At 41.0% G+C, this 19,050-nt stretch overlaps 3 protein-coding genes and 1 long non-coding RNA gene across 8 annotated transcripts; 3 read left to right on the top strand and 1 right to left on the bottom strand.

Moving 5' to 3' along the window:
• Window positions 1-3,013: 3,013 nt before the first annotated feature.
• On the top strand, window positions 3,014-4,600 carry LOC116930270 (E3 ubiquitin-protein ligase RNF170). The gene is made up of 6 exons (XM_032937665.2): window positions 3,014-3,290; window positions 3,376-3,449; window positions 3,513-3,611; window positions 3,674-3,747; window positions 3,812-3,946; window positions 4,019-4,600. The coding sequence occupies exons 1-6, from the start codon at window positions 3,187-3,189 to the stop codon at window positions 4,331-4,333; spliced, it is 801 nt and encodes a 266-aa protein (XP_032793556.1). The 5' UTR covers window positions 3,014-3,186; the 3' UTR covers window positions 4,334-4,600.
• A 187-nt stretch (window positions 4,601-4,787) lies between these two features.
• On the bottom strand, window positions 4,788-17,322 carry LOC116930267 (orphan steroid hormone receptor 2). 5 transcript variants are annotated; one of them, XM_045179523.1, is made up of 9 exons: window positions 17,183-17,322; window positions 8,603-8,883; window positions 8,303-8,482; window positions 7,990-8,154; window positions 7,452-7,822; window positions 6,401-6,796; window positions 6,162-6,270; window positions 5,780-6,043; window positions 4,788-5,668 (listed from the first exon to the last, which is right to left on the bottom strand). In XM_045179523.1, exons 2-9 carry the CDS (start codon window positions 8,721-8,723, stop codon window positions 5,568-5,570), a joined length of 1,707 nt encoding a protein of 568 aa, XP_045035458.1. In that variant the 5' UTR covers window positions 8,724-8,883; window positions 17,183-17,322; the 3' UTR covers window positions 4,788-5,567. The 5 variants fall into 5 exon arrangements, with proteins under 5 accessions (XP_045035458.1, XP_032793551.2, XP_045035447.1 ...); XM_032937660.2 differs by having other exon boundaries at window positions 7,990-8,169; XM_045179512.1 differs by lacking the exon at window positions 17,183-17,322 and adding an exon at window positions 15,712-15,966 and having other exon boundaries at window positions 7,990-8,169.
• LOC123476816 lies at window positions 8,764-9,093 on the top strand. Its single transcript, XR_006651681.1, has 2 exons — window positions 8,764-8,899; window positions 9,032-9,093. It is a non-coding gene; the product is annotated as an uncharacterized LOC123476816 (long non-coding RNA).
• Window positions 17,319-19,046, top strand: LOC116930269 (phosphoserine aminotransferase). The gene is made up of 6 exons (XM_032937664.2): window positions 17,319-17,460; window positions 17,554-17,625; window positions 17,687-17,817; window positions 17,884-18,244; window positions 18,300-18,469; window positions 18,534-19,046. Exons 2-6 carry the CDS (start codon window positions 17,566-17,568, stop codon window positions 18,898-18,900), a joined length of 1,089 nt encoding a protein of 362 aa, XP_032793555.1. The 5' UTR covers window positions 17,319-17,460; window positions 17,554-17,565; the 3' UTR covers window positions 18,901-19,046.
• The last annotated feature ends 4 nt before the right edge of the window (window positions 19,047-19,050 follow it).

The following is a 19,050-nucleotide window of genomic DNA, read 5'->3' on the forward strand; positions in this document are numbered from 1 at the left end:
AAATCGGTTTTTAATGGGAACCGTTGGTTAATTTGTGATTTTATTATGTTCAGCACTGCTAACGAAGCGCGTGAGAAAGATAGTAAATAAAAGAAGAGGAAAAAAACTGAAAATTTAGTCACCATCGCCATCTATGGGACATAAATGTGAACGCCATCTAGCAGCCAACATTTGCACCATTCCGATTCTCTTGAAAACAATGGCGAGTTCACCGTCGGATGCCAAATGATATGCGTCGAACCGAAATTTAACCAACGATGAACGGTAAAGTCTTATCTTATTTATAGTCAAAGCCCTTTCTTTTAAACTTAATTGTTTGTTATTTACAGAAAGGATTTTACGAGCCAGCAAGTGACGTCTCATTCTGATTTCGGGGTAATGGTGCCGGCGAATGTCGATATATTGTCCCACGCAATTCAAAAGAAGGATGTTCCTGACATTAACAAAATAATAAAGGACGAAAAGTAAAAAGAAAAAACCAAAATAGAACACCATGAAAAATGATGAGACACATAAAGTTGATTCATCGTCAACCAAGCGGGTCTACGACATATTCCCATTATCTCTCTCTTTTCTTTTTCCTTTTTTTAATAGGATTAAAGAAATGAGAAGAAGAAGAAAAATAAATTCACACTTTGTAAGCTTCAAAGCGGGAGTCACGCCTCAAGCCGCATAGACAAGACCCACCTAAAAAATAAGTGACGCAACAAATCATTCGGTGCTGCGGCAAGTAGGGCGTGACATTCCACCGTACAATATGTATACGTAAAAGAGACCTAACGCAACATAATACTCGGAAAATAAAAAAAAGAGGGGGGACGAATACTTGGGGCGCAAGGCTAACAAGCTAATCAATTCCAGAACCTGGAGAGACCTTGTACACAGCAATTGTTCAACCTGTCATCAGGTCCATTATTCGGCCACTCCAAAAGCTCAATTTGCAAAATATTTTCATGTAGACTTGTTTTTTCCTTCGTTTTCCCGAGCTGTACAAACATGCAGAATTATAATGAGGGCTATCCAACATGGCGTAGCTAAACAGGTTCAGACTTGTGATATTCACAAACATTCTGCTATAGAAATGTGTGAAAGAGAATACAGGTGTAAGAGGCGACCTTTCTAACATGAGGCAACTAATTGTTTTAATTAAGCCAAATGCATTTAAAAAAAAAGACAGTTATGATTTCTTGCTTGATTCCTTTGATCTTCTTTGACTTGATTGTTTCATTTCACGCAGAGTTATGTGTTTAGTTTAACTTGTTATTGTGCGAACCAGCAACGAAGCGTAAATATGAACAGCATTTTTATACTTGCAGGTCTGCGGTCACGAACCACGTCCCCCCTTTTTTTCTTTCTATTAAAGCCACAATAATCTTTTTACCCTTGGCCCTGTTTTTCTTGTTGCCCAATGCCCTATGACAACCAGTCAACCACCTCTCACGTCCGTCCAAACGAAATCTCGTGAAGAACGCAAGAGAAAATGTCCTAACTTCATAAATCGATTGTCAGTTTAATCCTTAAAAAAAATGTTCACGCCCTATCCTTTTAGGGCTAAAATGAATTTTTCAAAGTGACTGATTTCGTGCTCAGTGTGCGGTTTGTGAACGGGGATGACGTTGAAGTGTCAAGAGTTCAATTAATCAGCCCATTGAATAGGAAAAAATGTGAAAGAGGGTCGTCTGAAATCATCGCTACTGAACTGACTTACGGAAAATGCACAGTCACCAAAACGGTGTTTACTGAATGCACGGGAAATATGGTCGATGATAACAAAAAAGACGTTACCTGGAATTTGGAAGTCGGAATTCAAGGTTGTGGAATTGCTATTATGGACGAGATTTCCTTTGCTTACTTGTGACCTGAATAGAATTGAAAGCCACCTGATTATTATTTTTTTGGCCATAATGCTTCTATACAATCTTTTGTGAGTTTACTTTGAACGAAAGAACGGGCATTCAGGCATGATGAAATTCCTCTTTACATCCAAAGTCTTTCCTAGAACTTCCAATAGATGGCAAACTTAATAATTTTGTAGATAGAGAAAAAAAAAGGGAAAATAACAAAATTGCATACTTGAATTTGGGAACACCGTGACATCATTAAGCATTTCCAGTAAACAGAGCATAGCTGATGGGTTCCTGTGAGGTCATCAAGGCGATAACAAAAAGTAGGCAGGTCATCGATGAATACTTTCTTTTGTTATTGATCTCCTTTCAAATGCCGGGTAGAAATGGTGTCTCTAATGGGTAGTACAATTCTCAGAAATTAACAGCTGGACGCCTTGGGCATAATCTATTAATAATTTACAATTTAAGCCTTCTAATATCAATTCATTTGCATCTCCCTCCGAGGTAACAATTGAGTTGTTTTAAGTATACACGATGTCTAGCGATTAGCATCCGTCTATGAATGAATAATTCATAAAAATGCAAATTTTCGAATAGAAATGTGGCTGATTTCTTTTTAAGTTTACAGTAGTCAGTCACGTATGCTCGGTCCGTATAAACATTGCTTAAGAACTCAATACCACGACAATTTTGGTCTTTTTGGCTTACGTTTGTTGTTATTGTCATGTCGACGACGTCTTGACATTTGCTTTCATCTATGACCATTTGGAAAGTCAGTGAACTTTCAAAGAGATGGCAAGTCGCAACAATCATATACCGTTTTGAATTTACATAAAGTCATGATGGATTACCAAGCTGTGATGCATACATCTGTTGCAACTCGAGTGTAAGAGATAATAGCATAGACCGCATTTGAACCGACCAACTGCTGTTACATGGCGAGATTCGGTCAACGAGTCTTGCAAACGTTAATGAAAGAGACATGACTCCGAGCATTAAACAGTACCAGTCTTCAAGTATTCTTAATATACGTCAAATTATAAGACTATATAATCTAATTGTTAAAGTGAAAAAGAAAACGCACGTTTTTACCTTGCTGAAGAAGAAGTATCAACTGCTGTCGGAAGAGGGTTCCAATTCACTTTAGGGAATGTCACTGTTTTTTTGTTTTTTTACGGTGGGTGTTATTTTCGTCTGCTTTGTTGGGTACGTGCGGTTAAAATTTTACGATGTATCAACGTTGTGAAACCGTGTTGAGAAAGTGTCCCAATGTGCCCTCGGTTTAGCTAATAAGGAAATTTAAACGTCCAATACACCCTGGTGCAATATCCAGGGGAAAATGTTAATGTCTTTGCTCAGCATTGAAGGTGTTGGGGAAGAGGTTATTCTCAGCGCAGTCGCCTTTGTACTTGCTCTCCTTGTTTTTGGATATTACATGATGAGGTTGGTTAATTTGATAATTTATTCTTGTGTTGGCCAAGTTTGTGATAAAATTTTTTTCTGTGTGTGTGTGTGTTGCCCCTAATAGAAATGAAAGACGAGAACAAACTGTTCATCCTGAAGAGAGGGAAAATATGAATTTACTTCGTGAATCAATGCGTGGTAAAACTTTTCCTTGTTCATAAAAAAGAAAATTGATGCTAATAGTGACATATCTGATTCAAGTTGAACCAAGAAGAAGGTACGGCTCACAGAATCAATGTCCCGTGTGCCTAAATGATATTGCCTATGAGGTGGAAACCAACTGTGGTCACATTTTCTGCTGTAAGTGTGAAAGCTTACATTTTAGGCTAACACATACCTTGAAGAAATCTTTCCCTTTTTAGGTAAGTGCTGGCTTGCCTACAGAGCTCATGGTAGTTTTTTAGGGGCAGTCCGTTGCCCTGTTTGCAGACAGCAGGTGAATAGTCACACAAGTGCCACCAGATGGGATACAATCAACTTACAGATGTCTTACATTTCAGGTTACAATCCTGTTCCAGTGTTTCACCGAGAATGAATTGAACCCTACCAGCGGATCAGAAGAAGAGCCGGAGCTCGGCACGTTCATCCGCGAAATTAACAGCTACAATCGTCGCTATAGCGGCGAACCCAGACAGGTGCTTCACATATGGAGAACAAAAACGTATTCATATTAACTGTCCCTATAATTATTATTTTTTTCCTGTTAGTTCTGGGAAACTGTACGCGAGCTTCCCATTTTGTTTCGTCATCTTGTAAGCGAAATCTTTTCGGAGGGTGGCTTCCTCTACCTGTATCGCCTTCGTGTCAGCCTTCTCGTCATTGGTTGTGTGATCTACCTTCTCTCACCACTTGATATCATACCGGAAGCAGCTTTCGGCATTCTTGGCCTTGTAGACGACATGTTGGTCCTCCTAGTCGTCAGCGTTTTCCTTACAAACGTGTACCGCAACTACATAGCTGACGGTGGAAATATTTTCGGCCGTCATAATCAAGCCCCACCAGTTTCGTCTACATCAAATTAATAACAAACAAGTGCCGCTTAACCCCTCATTCTTGTTTTAAATTTCTTTTTTACCCCCTCTTCTATTGTAATCGTGCCCGTTGTATATGATATATGGTGTAATGTGCTTTTATTTTATTTTGCCGGGGTTATTCATTTCAAAGTACTTTGTGGGATCAGTTTCTCCCTGATTTTTTTTTTTTCGTGTTTTCTCTCCATCCAAGAGAAAGAATTTTTTGTATTTATAGAAAAATACCGACACTCGAAATAGACATGAAAGAAAAATGCAGCAGTCGGCAGCCAGTATTTAGTCAGCTGACGTAAGGTGGGGAGAGATGGTGGGTGTTACAAATGGATTTTTCTTTTCTTTCACTATATATATATATAAAATCCTCTTTCGTAACAAGAGTCTAAAAAAACAAAACAAAACAAGGATGTTTTTGCAGGGAGGACTGGGTAGTGTATAATGACAGGCGGGGATTTTAAAAAATTTTATTTTTTTTTTAAGCTTATTTATAAATCGTTTCCGATCGAGCATATAACTTTCTGAAATGATATAAACTCGCGAAAAAGTCTTGTAGTTAAAAAGATTGGTGGACAGAGAGAGATAGAGAGAGAAAAGGGAACACAACCACGTCAAGAAGTCAAATATATAATATAAGGGAAGTTATGCACAAGACATTAGTCCTTTTTCTTTGTCCTCCAGGATTTAGGATTTGTCCTCGGTACTAGATATAGCACAACATATTGTATAATAATTAAGAAAAGAAAAATAGATGGGAACAAAAGAGGAGGCACTTTGCAAACCTTCGATCTCTCAGAAAAAAGAATCAGTGGTACAGTTCATATGTTCAAAGAGTGAAAGAGGCTTGTGAAGTGATGATCGTATAGAAGGATAGACAAATGAAGCCTCAGACACACTTTTCTTTAAAAGTGTAAATACAACTCACTCGGTTGGATCATTTCAAGAAAAAAGACACACACACACACACGCACACATCAAATCAATATATATATATATATGTGGATATATGCACACACATGAACCCAGTTTTGGATATACAGAAGAAAAACAAAACATGAGGCAATTGTCGGGGGGGAGGAGGAACCCGAAAGTTAAGAAAATCCCACCCCCCAAAAAAATGTAATGAATCGGGTCATCAATTGTTTTATATCTATATTGAATAATTAATAATGAAGAAAAAAAAAGAAAAAAAAAAAAAAAAGGGATGTGTGTGTGATGACACACATCCAATTTAGTGGCCGGCTGGAGAGCGCGAATGCGTCCGGTGGTTACCCGGCAATGGTGAGGAAGACGACTGTTGGCCTCGGGGGCTAGGGCTGGCCATAGCTCCACCTACATTTCAAGAAAGAGAAAAACATTTTCAAATGACGTACGTGAGAACAAAGTTGATCGCCATTATAATGATCATTATCTTTCTGCGGTCGGATCGTTTGTTCTATTTACCAAATTGGCCGTTGTACTCTGTCGAATCCATTCGAAGGATGTAGGGAATGACCGAGTCAATGTGGACGGTGCCGATCAAGGCGGCGAAAAACAGCTCCTCCATCAATCCGGGCTGGAGCGAACGGAGCGGTGGGAGCCTCAACAGCAACCGTGGGAATCGATCTTCAGCCTCTTCGTTCCACGTTTGCGTCACGTACGTCCGCAACTCTTTCACAGCCTTGTCCTGAAAACGCTCCACTTGACGGCCAGTCGACCCCGCGTGATCTACAGATTTTCATTTTTACAAAACACGACAAAAAAAAATAAAAAAATATGACAAATGATGCACATTTTTCTTTCTTCTTTCGGTTGGGTAGTTTATAACAATAAATCGTTTTCATACCTGGACTAAAGAGGGCGATGGCTTTCAAGTAAGCATATTCATGCTCGTCGACCTGTAGTTTGGCCATGGTGTTGACGTAATCTTGCAACTGCAAAACGTGCTCCGTCACCTGGACAAACAGTGGCAAGAAGATGAACGGTCGTTAACTCAATTGCTGAGCAAAAGAAGGGAAAAAAGAAAGGTAACGTTTGAAAAGGAAGGTAGAAGGTAAAAAAGAAAAAAAAAAAAGAAAGAGGTACCAATTTGACTCGCTGTGCCGAGACTTTGTCCTGAGCGACGGAGGCTTGAAGGTGGGTGATGATGGCCGTCAAAATGGCCGGTAGGGACATGATGTGAGAACACTGCGCCATGCCTAGGGCAAAGAGTTCAGACCAGCAGCCCCGAACGAGTTCGATTTGAGTGTCGGACGAAAGCAGCTGGAAGGCGCCGATAGATCGTGCCCAATGTACTGAAAGGAACAAGAGCCGTGAGGCACTCTCGCAGATGAAGTGGGCATTAAGGAAGACGGGCATAGGTGATGGCGTCGTCAGCTGGAACGAAACGTTGCCATCAGACAGTAGGGGACCTTCCAGCTCGTAAAGACCATCATCCTCGTAATCGGCTCCCGTGCTTGACGTGTCTCCACCATTCATGTTCTATGGGCAATAATAGTGAACAAGAATACGCTGTTTTACTTTTTTCATGCCCCTCTTTTTTTGGTGTGTGCAACGGGCAGGTTCATCTAAAGCAACAGGTGTTGGAAGTTGAATATGGTTGGGGGCATGACAGTTACGTGCAAGCTATCTGCAGCAAAGAGTCCCAGAAAAGACAAAGAACAATAGCATTACGAGGAAAGAAAAAAAAATGTATACTAAAAGAGAAACTCTGTGCTACAATTGAATACCACAACAGGTTCCGAAGAGGCTTCCTCTAAATGGAGCCCAATTAATTCCTTTTTCATGAGAAATTTGATTATGCTTGAATAAATAAATAGACGTCTGAATGGTTTAACACTCGATTATGGAATATCTCCAAAAGGTATTCAAACGAGGTCATTAATCTAGACACCCTAATTATGTTGATTTCAGTGGCACAATTTATCGATGCGATTTTTGGAAACTGGATACTTTTCACTACTGTGTCGAGTGCAATCAATTTGAAATGTTATCGCACACGCCAATCGTAACGTGGTGTTTTTTTACGAGCAGACGAACATTTTTCGCCTCTAGGCTAAACTCGCAATTACAACGTTTCCAAAATGAAACAACAACAAAGTGTCCCTCCTATAAAAAAATAATGAAGATGGCATACCTTGGCCATGGTGTCAAAGGCTTTAGAAATGAGGTTCTCTTTCGCCAGGTGAAGTGCATTGGCGACGGCCGCTTCATCGTTGGTGGTCGAAGCAGAATCTTCGTCATCCGAATCGTCCTCCTCTTCCATTTTGACATTCTGTCCTCCTCCACCACCACCACCGCCACCACTTCCACCGCGCTCGTGGTGATGATGATGGTGATGATGATGTCGATCTGCACTCAAAGCTCCACGATCAGGTCTGTCAGCTGGCGACGCTCCTCGATGGTTCATCGGGTTACTGCTGACACCGCCGAAGGCTTCCGAACGCATGCCGGCCAACGACGTCACCACGCTGGCCAACGTGCTGAGATCCGCGTTCCAGCCAAAGGCTTTATTGATATTTGATGAAAACGTTAAACAAAAAAACAACACAAGATCAATGATGGGTTTTTTCTTTCCTTTCGCACATCGTTTTCGCCAGCGGCTGATTGATTTATTTCAACAGCAAAAAAATGTGCCATGCAAATTTGTATTTAAAAAGAAAAGCCTATCATACGTTTGAGGATGCCTGGCGATGAAACGTTTTGTCCAGAGGCTGAAAGGGCGGCACTGGCCGCCGATGAGAGATCGCCGCGCAAGAGGAAATTGGCCGATGTCAACAACTGAGACGACGGAGACTCGGATTTCTTGTCGCCGGCTGGCTTTCGCTCCGATTGCACCGCTGGACGGTGAGAGTCAACACAATTGAAAAATAAATGAGCGAGAATTATGACGCATTCAAATCGATCATCTTTCAACTCATTTTTTCTTACTCATTTTTTTTTTTTTTTACGATTAAATAATTAAAAAAAGAATGGACAATTATTTACAATCGCTTCGCATGCCCATCGAAAGGCATTTCTGCAGTCGACAGTACTGACATCTATTGCGATGATGTTTGGTCACTTCGCAGTCCTTGCCACCGCGACACGTGTAGCCCAGCTGTTTGCGGATGGATCGTTTAAAGAAACCTTTACAACCTTCACAGCTGATGGCTCCATAATGGCGGCCTATATATTTTTTTTTTTTTTTACAATAATAATTTTTAAAAAGTTGAATCAATTGAGGGGGTAGGGAAATATATTAAAAAAAAAAATAATAATAATAATAATCATTTCATTTCATTTCACCTGAGGCTCTGTCTCCGCAGACGACGCAGTACTCGACGGAGAGCGCCATGGCTCCACGTGGCGTCTTGTCGCCGGCGACGAGACTGATCGCCGAAGTGGACGTGTCCATCCTCATCGGCATCCAGTGGCACTTCTTTTCTTTTCTTTCTTTCTTTCTTTCTTTCTTCAACGGATTAAACAAAAAAAACAAGAAAAATCGTGTCGTGCTGTTTTTCTTCTATCTCTCGCAACCGGCACGACGCTCCAATCAAAATCTGGCCGGTTCACGCACCAATCATCATCTACAGAGATCAAACAGTAAATTTGAAAATCAGTTCTCTTTTTTTTTTTTAAATTCATTAGAATAGAAGAAGAAGAAAAGAAAAAAAAACGAGTCCGGTGGAAAGTTCAACCGGATATTCACAACAAGTTTTTTTTTCTTTTTTCGAGGACGGAAAAAGGACGTGCTGGTGGGGGGGATGCGGTCACGCCGGACAAACAATAAACAACCCCAAAAAAAAATCCCATCCAATACAAGTTAAAAAAAAAAAAATGGAAGAGAACCGACCTCATCATAAAAATACCCCAAAAAATAATAATAATAATAAAAGGTTTCGGAAAAAAGAGAAGGAGCAAAAACGATGGTGTTTGTGTGTCCAGTGTGGAACAAGGACGAACGGGGAGAAACGGACGCCGCTCACCTTGACACCCCAATGGCCACCAAAAAAATAAAATAAAAAGAAGAACAAAAAAAAATAAAAGAGGTTCCTTTTCAATATTTTTCTAGTGAGAAAAAGAAAAGGCAGCACAAAACTGGCCAACCAAGCGAAACAAACCAAACCAAAAAACTACACCCCCCATTTTTTTTGTTTTCCTCAATTTCCAGGGAGCGCGACACCTGTTGCTTGCGGCACAACACACTTTTTTTTTTTTTTCAACAGTTAAATAACAAGAAAACCAAACGAAATAAATGGTGAAAAGAAAAACAATCGGTCACGAACTCCCCTGGCCTTTATTTTTTTTTTTCAAAAAGTTTTTCTTCTTCTTTTCTCAATTCCAAATTCCAAATTCCAAAATTTTGTGTTTACCTTTTTTTTTTTTTCTCTTTCTATTTCCCCCTTCCCCCGTGCTGTTGACGTAAACCGATTCACTGACAAACGAAAAAGAATTCCCGAAATTTCTTCGTTTGTAAAACAAAAACAAAACACCAATCACGAAGACAAAAAAAAAATTCGTTCACGATGTTGTTGTTGTTGTCGTCAATTCGAAAAGGGGTTCAAAAATCAAAAGACTGGAGGCGGCCGATATCAGCAGAGAGACACGGATCAGAGTGGACTGTCTTGATGGCGACCTGGTCAGCGACTGTTGTGTTTTTTTTATTCCCGCCCGCCTGTGAACCGCACACACTCTCTCTCGTGTGTGTCGGTCCACTCCTCTCTGTGTGTGTGTGTGGCTCACGGCACTAGCCGCTACACCACCTGGCTCTCTTTCTCTCTCTCTCTCTCCGCCGTGTCTTCTCAGCCGCGGCCGACAGTACGCTGACCTGTTGCTGGAACGTGAACCCCGTCACATGTGGTTCCAGCAAGAGCGAACCATGCGGAACCCGTAAAATGAAGAAAAACTAAAAAATATTTAAAAGAAAGAAACAGATGATTTTCTACATCCACCTTAGAAAGTCTCTTCTCACAGGGACGGCTTGATTGCGTCTTTTGATATAGCCGCATCTCTTCCTTTTTGCGCTGAGTCAGCACGTGAACAGAAGCGCTTCACTGTTGTCACATTTCTCTCTTGTCCCTCTTCTTCTTCTTTTTTAACTGGACACGATATTCTCACATTGAAGCGACAGATGCGCTGGAAGGTGGTGGATACGTTGGATTTTTTTCCTTTTTTAAATTATGAAAGAAGAATCTCTTCTCTTTTCAACATGACCTGCTAGGAATGTGTAGCCTCTTATGTTTGACCTCTTCCGAACCAGGATTGAAAGAATTCGAATAACCAATAATGTTCATCTCTTATTTCTTTCAAACACATTCCCTATCCTTGTAAAGAAATTCATATCAAGGTAGCGTGTCGTTCCCATAGGTAAAAATAAAACCAAAAAGAACGACGGGCCGGAGGAATCTAACGACAGATGGCGTGCAACAGCTGCTGTTGCAACTTACTACAAAGTAGCCTCTTTACACGAAAAAGAAAAAAAAAAAATCGTAAATAATAAGAAAGGGGGACCGAGGGTTCAAGTTCCGCACGGCCGGGCACCTGTTCATCCAATCAAAGAGAAATGAATTTATTTTTTTCCTCTTTTTTCAGTTTTTTTTTTCACGGGGCCTGTGTAATGACGGGGAGGTTGGCCAGAGGTTTCAAGCGACTGGTCATCGTCATCATCGTCCGTATATACTACCTGAGAAATGGATTATATACCTTGAGCTTATACTCACGGATGCGTGAACGCCGGTCTAGAAATAGACGGTGCGCGCAAGGCGACGCATCCGAAACGCGCGCCGGGGCATTTGGGGAAGGGTTCAAGGACCAAAAAAAAAAAAAAGAGAGACACCACAAAAAATTGGTTAATAACAACAGGCTTGGGAAGGAACTCGTTGCAAGAAATAAAAAAATAAAATAAAAATGAGGAGAAAAGCTACTGGGCCGGAACTTGGGAGGCTATGACCACCGGGCGAATGGTTTCAGGGGGTGCATGAAGAATAGAAAAAAGAAAGCTCACGGTTCGATAGGGTTGACAGCCCACTAGACATCCCCTTTGAACAAGAAATAATAAAATAAAATTAAAAAAAAAAATCCGTTCAAACAAAGTTCAGGTCACGACTTGTGTCTATACAAACAACCCGAAAGGGACCTGCACAGCAGCGATGACCGGGCAAATTTCTTCTTTTCTCAAATGTCACTGGAAAAAAGAAAAAATGGCGTCCGTCACGGCTGCTGTGCCCCCTTTTTTTTCTTTACGTGGATCTTCTTCAAACGGGTTGCGCTACATTACAACAAGAAATAGAAAAAAAAAAAAAAACTTGTGCTGCATCAACTTATCATAAAATACCGTCATATGTGTACACGAAAAAAAAAAAACATATCGGGACCTGCTGCCGACATCACTTGGGCGTGAATTGTACCCGCGAAGGGCAGCGGACCGTGATTTTTTGTTTTTTTCAATAATAACAGCAACCTCTTTAGGGACTGGAATCTCACTGGGTACACATGTTGCCATAGGAACGAGACGACAGATGTGCCGTACAATCATTGTTATTATTGCAGCCTTTTAAAAAAAAAAAAAACATGGTTGCATTTTTACATTTTTTATTGACTGCTTTATTTAAAGACGTTCAAAGAAAAATGGAATAGGCGATTCCTCTGTTCCGAGTCAAAAGTTCAACAGCAGTTGCAAAGAGGCGCGTCGTTTTGATGCCGGTCATTTGAAAAAATGAGATCCTCAAAAGAGAAAAAAATGAGATCCGGCTGCCGAGATTCTCTCCCCTCTTTTCAAATCACACGCTCGTCAATCAAACACCTGCGCGCGCGCGCGCGATCGAACCGCAGCCGTGCCTTCACTACCTTTTTAACATGTGGTGAAAAACCAATGCGGTTTTCAGAATATCCAATTGTTTTTTGTGAACCGTCGACGTAACATTGGCTGATCTCATTTTTTTGTTTTTTGTTTCCCAAGTCAAAAAGAGTTTAAATGATATTATCTTTGATGAAAGAATGGCCCTCAGCGTGCCCAACTTTGTGCTGTGGTTGTTCCTCTTGATTTTGTTGCATTGATGAACGACCTGTGCTGTCGTGACAGGTCGCTAGTCACGATTTGCTGCGCTACAAATCTGGGAATTTTTTGAAAGTTAATTGAGTAGACGATGGCTTTATTTGTTTCGATACAAGAATGAAAACAACAAAAAAAACTGGATCAAATTGTTCCAAACGGATTTCTTTTTTAGAAGGTTTCCGCCCACTTCATTTCCCCCCCTCCCCCACACACCGATTCGTTTCGATTTTGGCGTGCCGGTTTCGTTCGGGAACAAAACGCCATCTATGAGCCGACATGTCAACCCTTTATCGAAAACAATTGAAATGTCTTTCTGATTCGACTCAAAAGGGAAACGACAGCCCGTCACGTCTAACATAAAAAGGATGACCGCCATGTGCGTCCTGTTCTTCTTAGTCTGTTATCGGGTTCATTTCAAACCCCCCCCAAGCAAAAAAAAAAAAAAAGAAACGTTTGCGTGATAAGCCTAGAAAAATTCTAATCTGTGTCAACTATGGAGGGGGAAAAAAAAAAACAAGACCGGCCACACAAGTGGACGAGAGTTTCCGTCCATAAACATAACGAGTTGGGGGAGGGGGGAATTTAATCACAATAAATAATCAAAACTGTTGAATTCAATTTTAGAAGAAGGGGGTGGGGGGGAATGTTTCACTTCTCCTGTCATCGTGATTAAAACGATCCTTGACCGACTGATTAAAAATCGTTCCCCCCCCCCCTCCGTTTAAATCGACAAACACTTTTTCTTTTCCGAAAACTGAATTGTGTGAGGTGGAGGTGGTGGTGGGTGGGTGGGGGGTTGATTTTCGTGACATAAAAGCATCGGTCCGAAATGAGAGAGATAGAGGACACTCTTCCCACGCTTGTTTCTTTTTCTTTTTTTTTCCTTTTTCGGGGGCAATGAAAAATGCATTTCCCAACTTTTGTGGGATTGGGCCAAACTAGGTCAACGAAGACGCGTTTTCAGGTCGCTATTACCGCAACCGGTTTTCCCATTTTTTTGTTTTATTTTGTTTTCTTGTTAAAGTGGGAAAAAGAGAAAAGAAAATAATAAAAAAAAATTCAAACCTCCAGCTGACTTATGTTGGAGAACAAGTGGAAGGCTTAAAACTCCAAAAGTCCCGAATCGACCCTCTTCATTTATTTAGTTGTTTTTTTTAACGATCAGAAATAAATCGCTAAACCTCACCCCCCAATCCCCCCTCCTCCCCACCTTTCGTTACGAAAGGCATCTCGCTACGTCAAACGGGTCAAACCGGTTCAAATGGCACACCGACATGAATTCAGATTAAGAGACGAGGGAGGCGGGATCAAGACAGAGAAAGAGAAAGGCTGTGTTGGAGGTCACGAAAGCATCCACAGTCAACAAATGCCAATACAAAATGCTTATTATTTCCCCCTATTTTCTTTTTTTCAAATTGTGTAATTTAAATAGCCGCTAGGAGCACACAAAATAAAAAAAAGGGGGCGCAAAACAGCAGTTGCACCTGAAGCAACGAATTAACGATCAAAGAGAAAATGTCTCATTAAAGCGCTGCCAACAAAAACAGCATCTGTCATCCCGTAGATAATGACATTCTCCCTCGTCATTTCATTTGTTCATTTCTTCTTCTTAGCTTTTTCTTTCATTGTCCAAGCTTTCGTGACTCCACCCACCCCCACTTTTTTTTTTTCAAAAAAAGGGCTGTCGATCGATGACCCGGGTTCACCGTCCCACGAACCAAAAAAAACAAAACAAAAACGAGAATCGTGAGTTGAAGAAAAACACTTCAGGGGGGGGGGGGGAAAAGAAGAAGAGCGGACCATCCAATGACGGACGATGGCGAGCAAGTCTTTTTTTTTTTCTTTCTTCTTGTGCCACCAGTTCCCACCTGTGCGTGTTTTTTTTCCTTCCCGTTTCTATTGAAGAAAAATAAATAAAAAAGAAAAACGACATGGTCGAAAAGGTTGGCCTGGGGTCACCGACCGGTCACGGGGCATTAAATCTCGTTCAGGTCCACACGTCTGGTGATGATTGTTTTCTTTTCAAAACCCCCTCCCAAAAAAAAATTTTTTTTTTCATTTTTTACGACTTTCAACTTGTACAACTAGAGGCAAAGTTATTTGTGTGTGTGTCTGTTGTGTGTGTGTGATGAACATTAGTCGACTGACCATCTGCCGCAATTTGTCTTTTGCCGCGTTCCATTCTGGTTCGGTGTATATCATCATCTGTGCTATTTGCAGCTCATCTGGCGTGCGGGAGTAGAGAAAAGAAAAGAAAAAAAATATACCAAACAGAGGGGGAGAGATTTCTTGAAATATTTTTTTTTTTTCCTGACTGAAAGGTCACGAACCTCTGACGACCTCTGCGGGAACCCGGATGAAACGCAGCGCCCCCGGTCGATAACGCGCGCACGCTGAATTATATCCCCCCATTTTCGTGGGCTCCCTTCGAGGGATCTCTCTCTCTCTCTCTCTCTTTTCTTTTCTTGGTTGTTGTTGATATTCGTTTGATTATAACCAAATGGGGTAGAGGCGGTGTTTCACGCAGTTTCCCGCATCATCGGCGGGGCAACACACACAGATAAATTTATTCAAGCCCGCATCCATCATCTTCCATCAGAGAAAAGGAAAGAACATTTTTCGATGGAATTTCAAATAAATAAATCGATTTTATTCACCCCCCCCCCCCGTTGAAACTTCAAAGTAAAATGCGCAATTTTACATTTTCAAATCCCTATTTCCGGTTCTACAATTTTCTGAACCGTTTTTTTTTTTTCTGTTGTTGTCGCACACATTTCCTTCTCTTTTACTTCTATTACAACAAACCCTCCTTTTTTAAATCCCCTTGGAAAAAAAAATATATTCAAGGGGGTAGTAAAAAAAAAAAAAACGGTCAGCACAAACAACTCCCCCCTCTCTTGTCTGACATCCTCTCTGCACCGCCAAAGTCCCCCCCACCCTAGAAAATTTTTTTAACAAACAACAAGGTTACGGGTTCATATTATACACAAGTTTAAGCAGTTGATATTCACTTTGGAAAGAGAAAAAAGAAAAGGTCATGGGGAGAAACGATCCCACCATCTTTTTTTATTTTGAGTACTTGTTTCCTATTGGCTAGCAATATTCCCTACACACAAAATGTCGACCTTCCTTACCCCCCTAAACGACCTTCTCCAATTTGGGGGCCGGTTTATTCTCGTCATGTGTGTTTCAGTTAGTTTGGAAAGGGGAGAAAAGAAGAAAATAACAGCGAAGAAACTGAATCTGAGAGCCAGTTGAGTAAACACAACAGTCCACTAGATGGCTACGCAAAACGTGATAATCGTCGCTTCTTTCCCTCCAAGTTTGGCCAATCAAACAAAAAACAATTAATGCAACTCACCTCAAATGAAAAATGGCTGCCCGCAACAAATCAAAGCACAATGTAGTTCCATCGAGAAGAATTTGGAAAAAAATAATAAATAATTCCAAACAATTTGCACCGCAAAAACACTGCACTAGTAAACTCAACAGCATACGCGCACACACACAGCACACACACACACACACATACAGGATGGGAATGAGAAGGCGGAGCTGAACTGCAGTAGACCCTCTCGCAGTCACGACCTGTCCCGCACTCCGACCCTTGGCTTGTAACACTGCCAAGCGCGCCCTCTTTTCTACTTATTTTTATCCGACCTTCTCTCTGTGTCCCCTTCTTTTCCGAAGGAGGAGGGGGGGGGGGAAGGAGGAGGAGATATCCAACAATAAAAAAGAAAAGAAGATAGGGAGAAAGACGCAGCTAAAAAAGAAAACGAAGCCCAGAAGAGGGAGCTGGCCGCACAATAATATCTATCTACTACCTGGGCTACACAGCTTCCAAGGTAACATATAGGCCAAGCGTAACCTAACCTAAACCCCCCCCGTTCTTTTACACCACTCCCTCCTTCTCGCCCTCCCCCTTTTTTTTTCTTTTTCTCAAACCCAACCCCGTCGCAACCTATCGATCCACGTCGTCCCCCAACCAACAAATCGATACTCGGTAGTACCTTTTTCCTTTTATTATTTATTATTTGTTGTTATTTTTGATTTTGTTCGTTCAAACTAATAAAAAAAAAAGGAACTTTCGCCCCCGGTAAAAAAAAAGGGGAACATTTTCTTTTTTGTGTTTTGGAACGCATTCCTCAGTTTCTTTCTCCATCCGCCGAATCGGATTTCTTGTTTAACGTAATACAGTCGATCAAATGTTTCCCGTCGCATCGGACTCGCGGCGGCGGCGCTGGTGGACACACTCGAAACATAGAAAAAATTGTTCGAAAAAAGTAAACCGAGTTGATTGCGACCGTTGTCCTTCCTGTCTCCCGTTACGTGTTTTTCGGAGTTTTTTTATTTATTCAGTTTGAAAAGAAAAAAAAAAGGTTTTTCAACCCAAACGACAGGACACAGGTAAACAACACATTTCAAATGTTTCCTTAATGATAGTTGGGGGGCTCTTGGCCGTCCACGCTATCGTCAGTTTCCAAGGTGACCGCACCCCTGACCAATCATTTTACCTTTGACCTTTACACATTTCAACGACGACGAGAGTTCGAGCCGTATTTCCATGCATGCTTGATTTTGTGGTATCTCCTTAAAATAATGGCCCCATTGGCCATCAACTAGAACAGAACACATTCAACGTAGCACAACCTTTTCTTATTTCTAGGTCAGCGCCATGCCAAGATCAACGGCTTTCACTTTCGCTTGTTTTCAACCTCGTTTTGGCCTTGAGGAGGAAAAAAAAAGCTCGCGCATGCACCATGAGACCAACCGATCACTTTTATTATGCTATCGTAAACCTGCAAGTTTAAGTTTTGCTTTGGTTTTCTTACCTTTTTCTGGCGACTGCGAAGCATGAAGTCCAACACGAGGAGAAAACACAAGCACAAGCCAGGAGAGTCACAAACACTTTAAAGTGTGGTACACACGGTGTGTACAACGCCCAAACATCTGACACATTCGCTGTCATCCGAGTCTCGTTGCCCTCTGACCGGTTGTAATTCCCGAAAAATACCATATGACCTCGCGGCCACAGCAGATCACGATGATTGTGCCTTAGGTGGCGCCACGTCCTGATTTACATATCTGCGCCATCTCTCAGTGATCATTAGTACTTAAACCTATGGAAGAAATTATTTTTAATTATTAATAACTTTTTTTTGTTTTTGTTTTCATAAATTGTTGTTTTGATTGTCGAGTACAGACAGTCATCAAAATGTCAAATAACAAGAAAATTATCAACTTCAGCCCGGGTCCTTCCAAGTTACCGGAAGAAGTAAGCCAAGTTTGCATCATTATGCTGTTTTTGTTTTCTCAACAAACCTTTAAACTTACAGGTTGTGGCAAAAGTACAGGAAGAACTCATAAACTATCAGGGAACAGGTATCAGCATAATGGAGATGAGTCATAGATCCCCTGAATTTATGCAAATTGTAACTAATGCTCAGAAAGAGATTCAACAACTTCTGTAATCTTCCACTCTTAAAAACAAATGAGAACACCCTTTATTCACATGCAAATTCTTTCTGACTAGAAACATTCCTGCCAATTACTCAATATTATTCATGGTGGGAGGGGGAACAGGGCAATTTGCTGCTGTTCCCCTAAATCTGATGCATTCTGGTGGCAAAGCTGTCTACTTGAATACAGGCATTTGGTCCTCAAAAGCTGCCAAAGAAGCCTCCAAGTATGGTCATGTGGTTGAAATCAAACCTGATCTCGAAACATCATCAGAAATTAAATGGGATCTGGACCCAGATGTGTCATATTTCTACTATTGCTCCAACGAAACTGTACAAGGGGTAGAATTGCCTTGTATTCCTGATACTCATGGAATCCCTTTAGTAGCAGATATGTCTTCCAACATCCTCACCAAAGATTTTGACATAACAAAAGTATGTGATATTTCTAAAGCAAAAGAATCCTCATTTTATCATATTTTGTTTTCAGTTTTCCCTTGTATTTGCTGGGGCCCAAAAAAATATTGGTCCAGCTGGTATTACTTTAGTGATTATTCGTAGTGATCTCCTGGGAACACCTTCCCCTTTCTGCCCAACAATACTCAATTACACTGTGATGGCTAAAGAAAACTCACTGCACAACACACCCGCATGTTTCAGGTATTCATACAATTTTCGCCGAACAAGTTCACAGTTTTCTACATTATTAACATTCTGTGCAAAGTCTGTATGTTATGGCATTGGTTTTCAAATGGATCACCCAACAAGGAGGTGTAAAAGTTATGGAGCAACGCTCAGCTTCAAAAAGTCAAATGATATACGAAGTTGTCGACAATTCAAATGGCTTCTATAGCTGCCCAGTTCCAGCCTCCGTTCGCAGTCGTGTCACCATTCCATTCCGTATTCAACAGGGCAACGAAGAGCTTGAGAAAGAATTTGTCGATGAAGCCAAAAGACTAAATATGATTCAACTGAAGGGTCATCGATCTGTCGGTGGGATACGGGCGTCGCTATATAACGCCGTGACTGTCGAAGAAGTCGCTATTTTAGTTAACTTCATGAAAGATTTTATGAAATCAAAACTGCAATAGTTACAAAAAAGGTGAGCTTCCCAAAGCGCTTATCGTTTTAATACTCATAGTTTTTCGGTTTTACGGGTACCATAGAACTTTTTATTGTGAACTATCTTTAGTCCAAGGTGATATCAAAGTGCCTTAATACATTCCGTTCATTCAAATGTA

This window comes from Daphnia magna, linkage group LG1, assembly GCF_020631705.1.
Source record: "Daphnia magna isolate NIES linkage group LG1, ASM2063170v1.1, whole genome shotgun sequence".
Lineage (NCBI taxonomy): Eukaryota > Metazoa > Arthropoda > Branchiopoda > Diplostraca > Daphniidae > Daphnia > Daphnia magna.

Coding starts and splice junctions, on each gene's coding strand:
- LOC116930270 (XM_032937665.2), top strand. CDS start 3,187: ATGTTAATGTCTTTGCTCAGCATTGAAGGTGTTGGGGAAGAGGTTATT. Junction 3,291..3,375: donor TTTGGATATTACATGATGAG/GTTGGTTAATTT, acceptor TGCCCCTAATAG/AAATGAAAGACGAGAACAAA. Junction 3,748..3,811: donor GCCCTGTTTGCAGACAGCAG/GTGAATAGTCAC, acceptor CTTACATTTCAG/GTTACAATCCTGTTCCAGTG.
- LOC116930267 (XM_032937660.2), bottom strand. CDS start 8,723: ATGCCGATGAGGATGGACACGTCCACTTCGGCGATCAGTCTCGTCGCC. Junction 8,170..8,302: donor GATGGGCATGCGAAGCGATT/GTAAATAATTGT, acceptor TCAATTGTGTTG/ACTCTCACCGTCCAGCGGTG. Junction 6,797..7,451: donor CCTTTGACACCATGGCCAAG/GTATGCCATCTT, acceptor TATTGCCCATAG/AACATGAATGGTGGAGACAC.
- LOC116930269 (XM_032937664.2), top strand. CDS start 17,566: ATGTCAAATAACAAGAAAATTATCAACTTCAGCCCGGGTCCTTCCAAG. Junction 17,818..17,883: donor AAAGAGATTCAACAACTTCT/GTAATCTTCCAC, acceptor CTTTCTGACTAG/AAACATTCCTGCCAATTACT. Junction 18,470..18,533: donor AACACACCCGCATGTTTCAG/GTATTCATACAA, acceptor TTCTGTGCAAAG/TCTGTATGTTATGGCATTGG.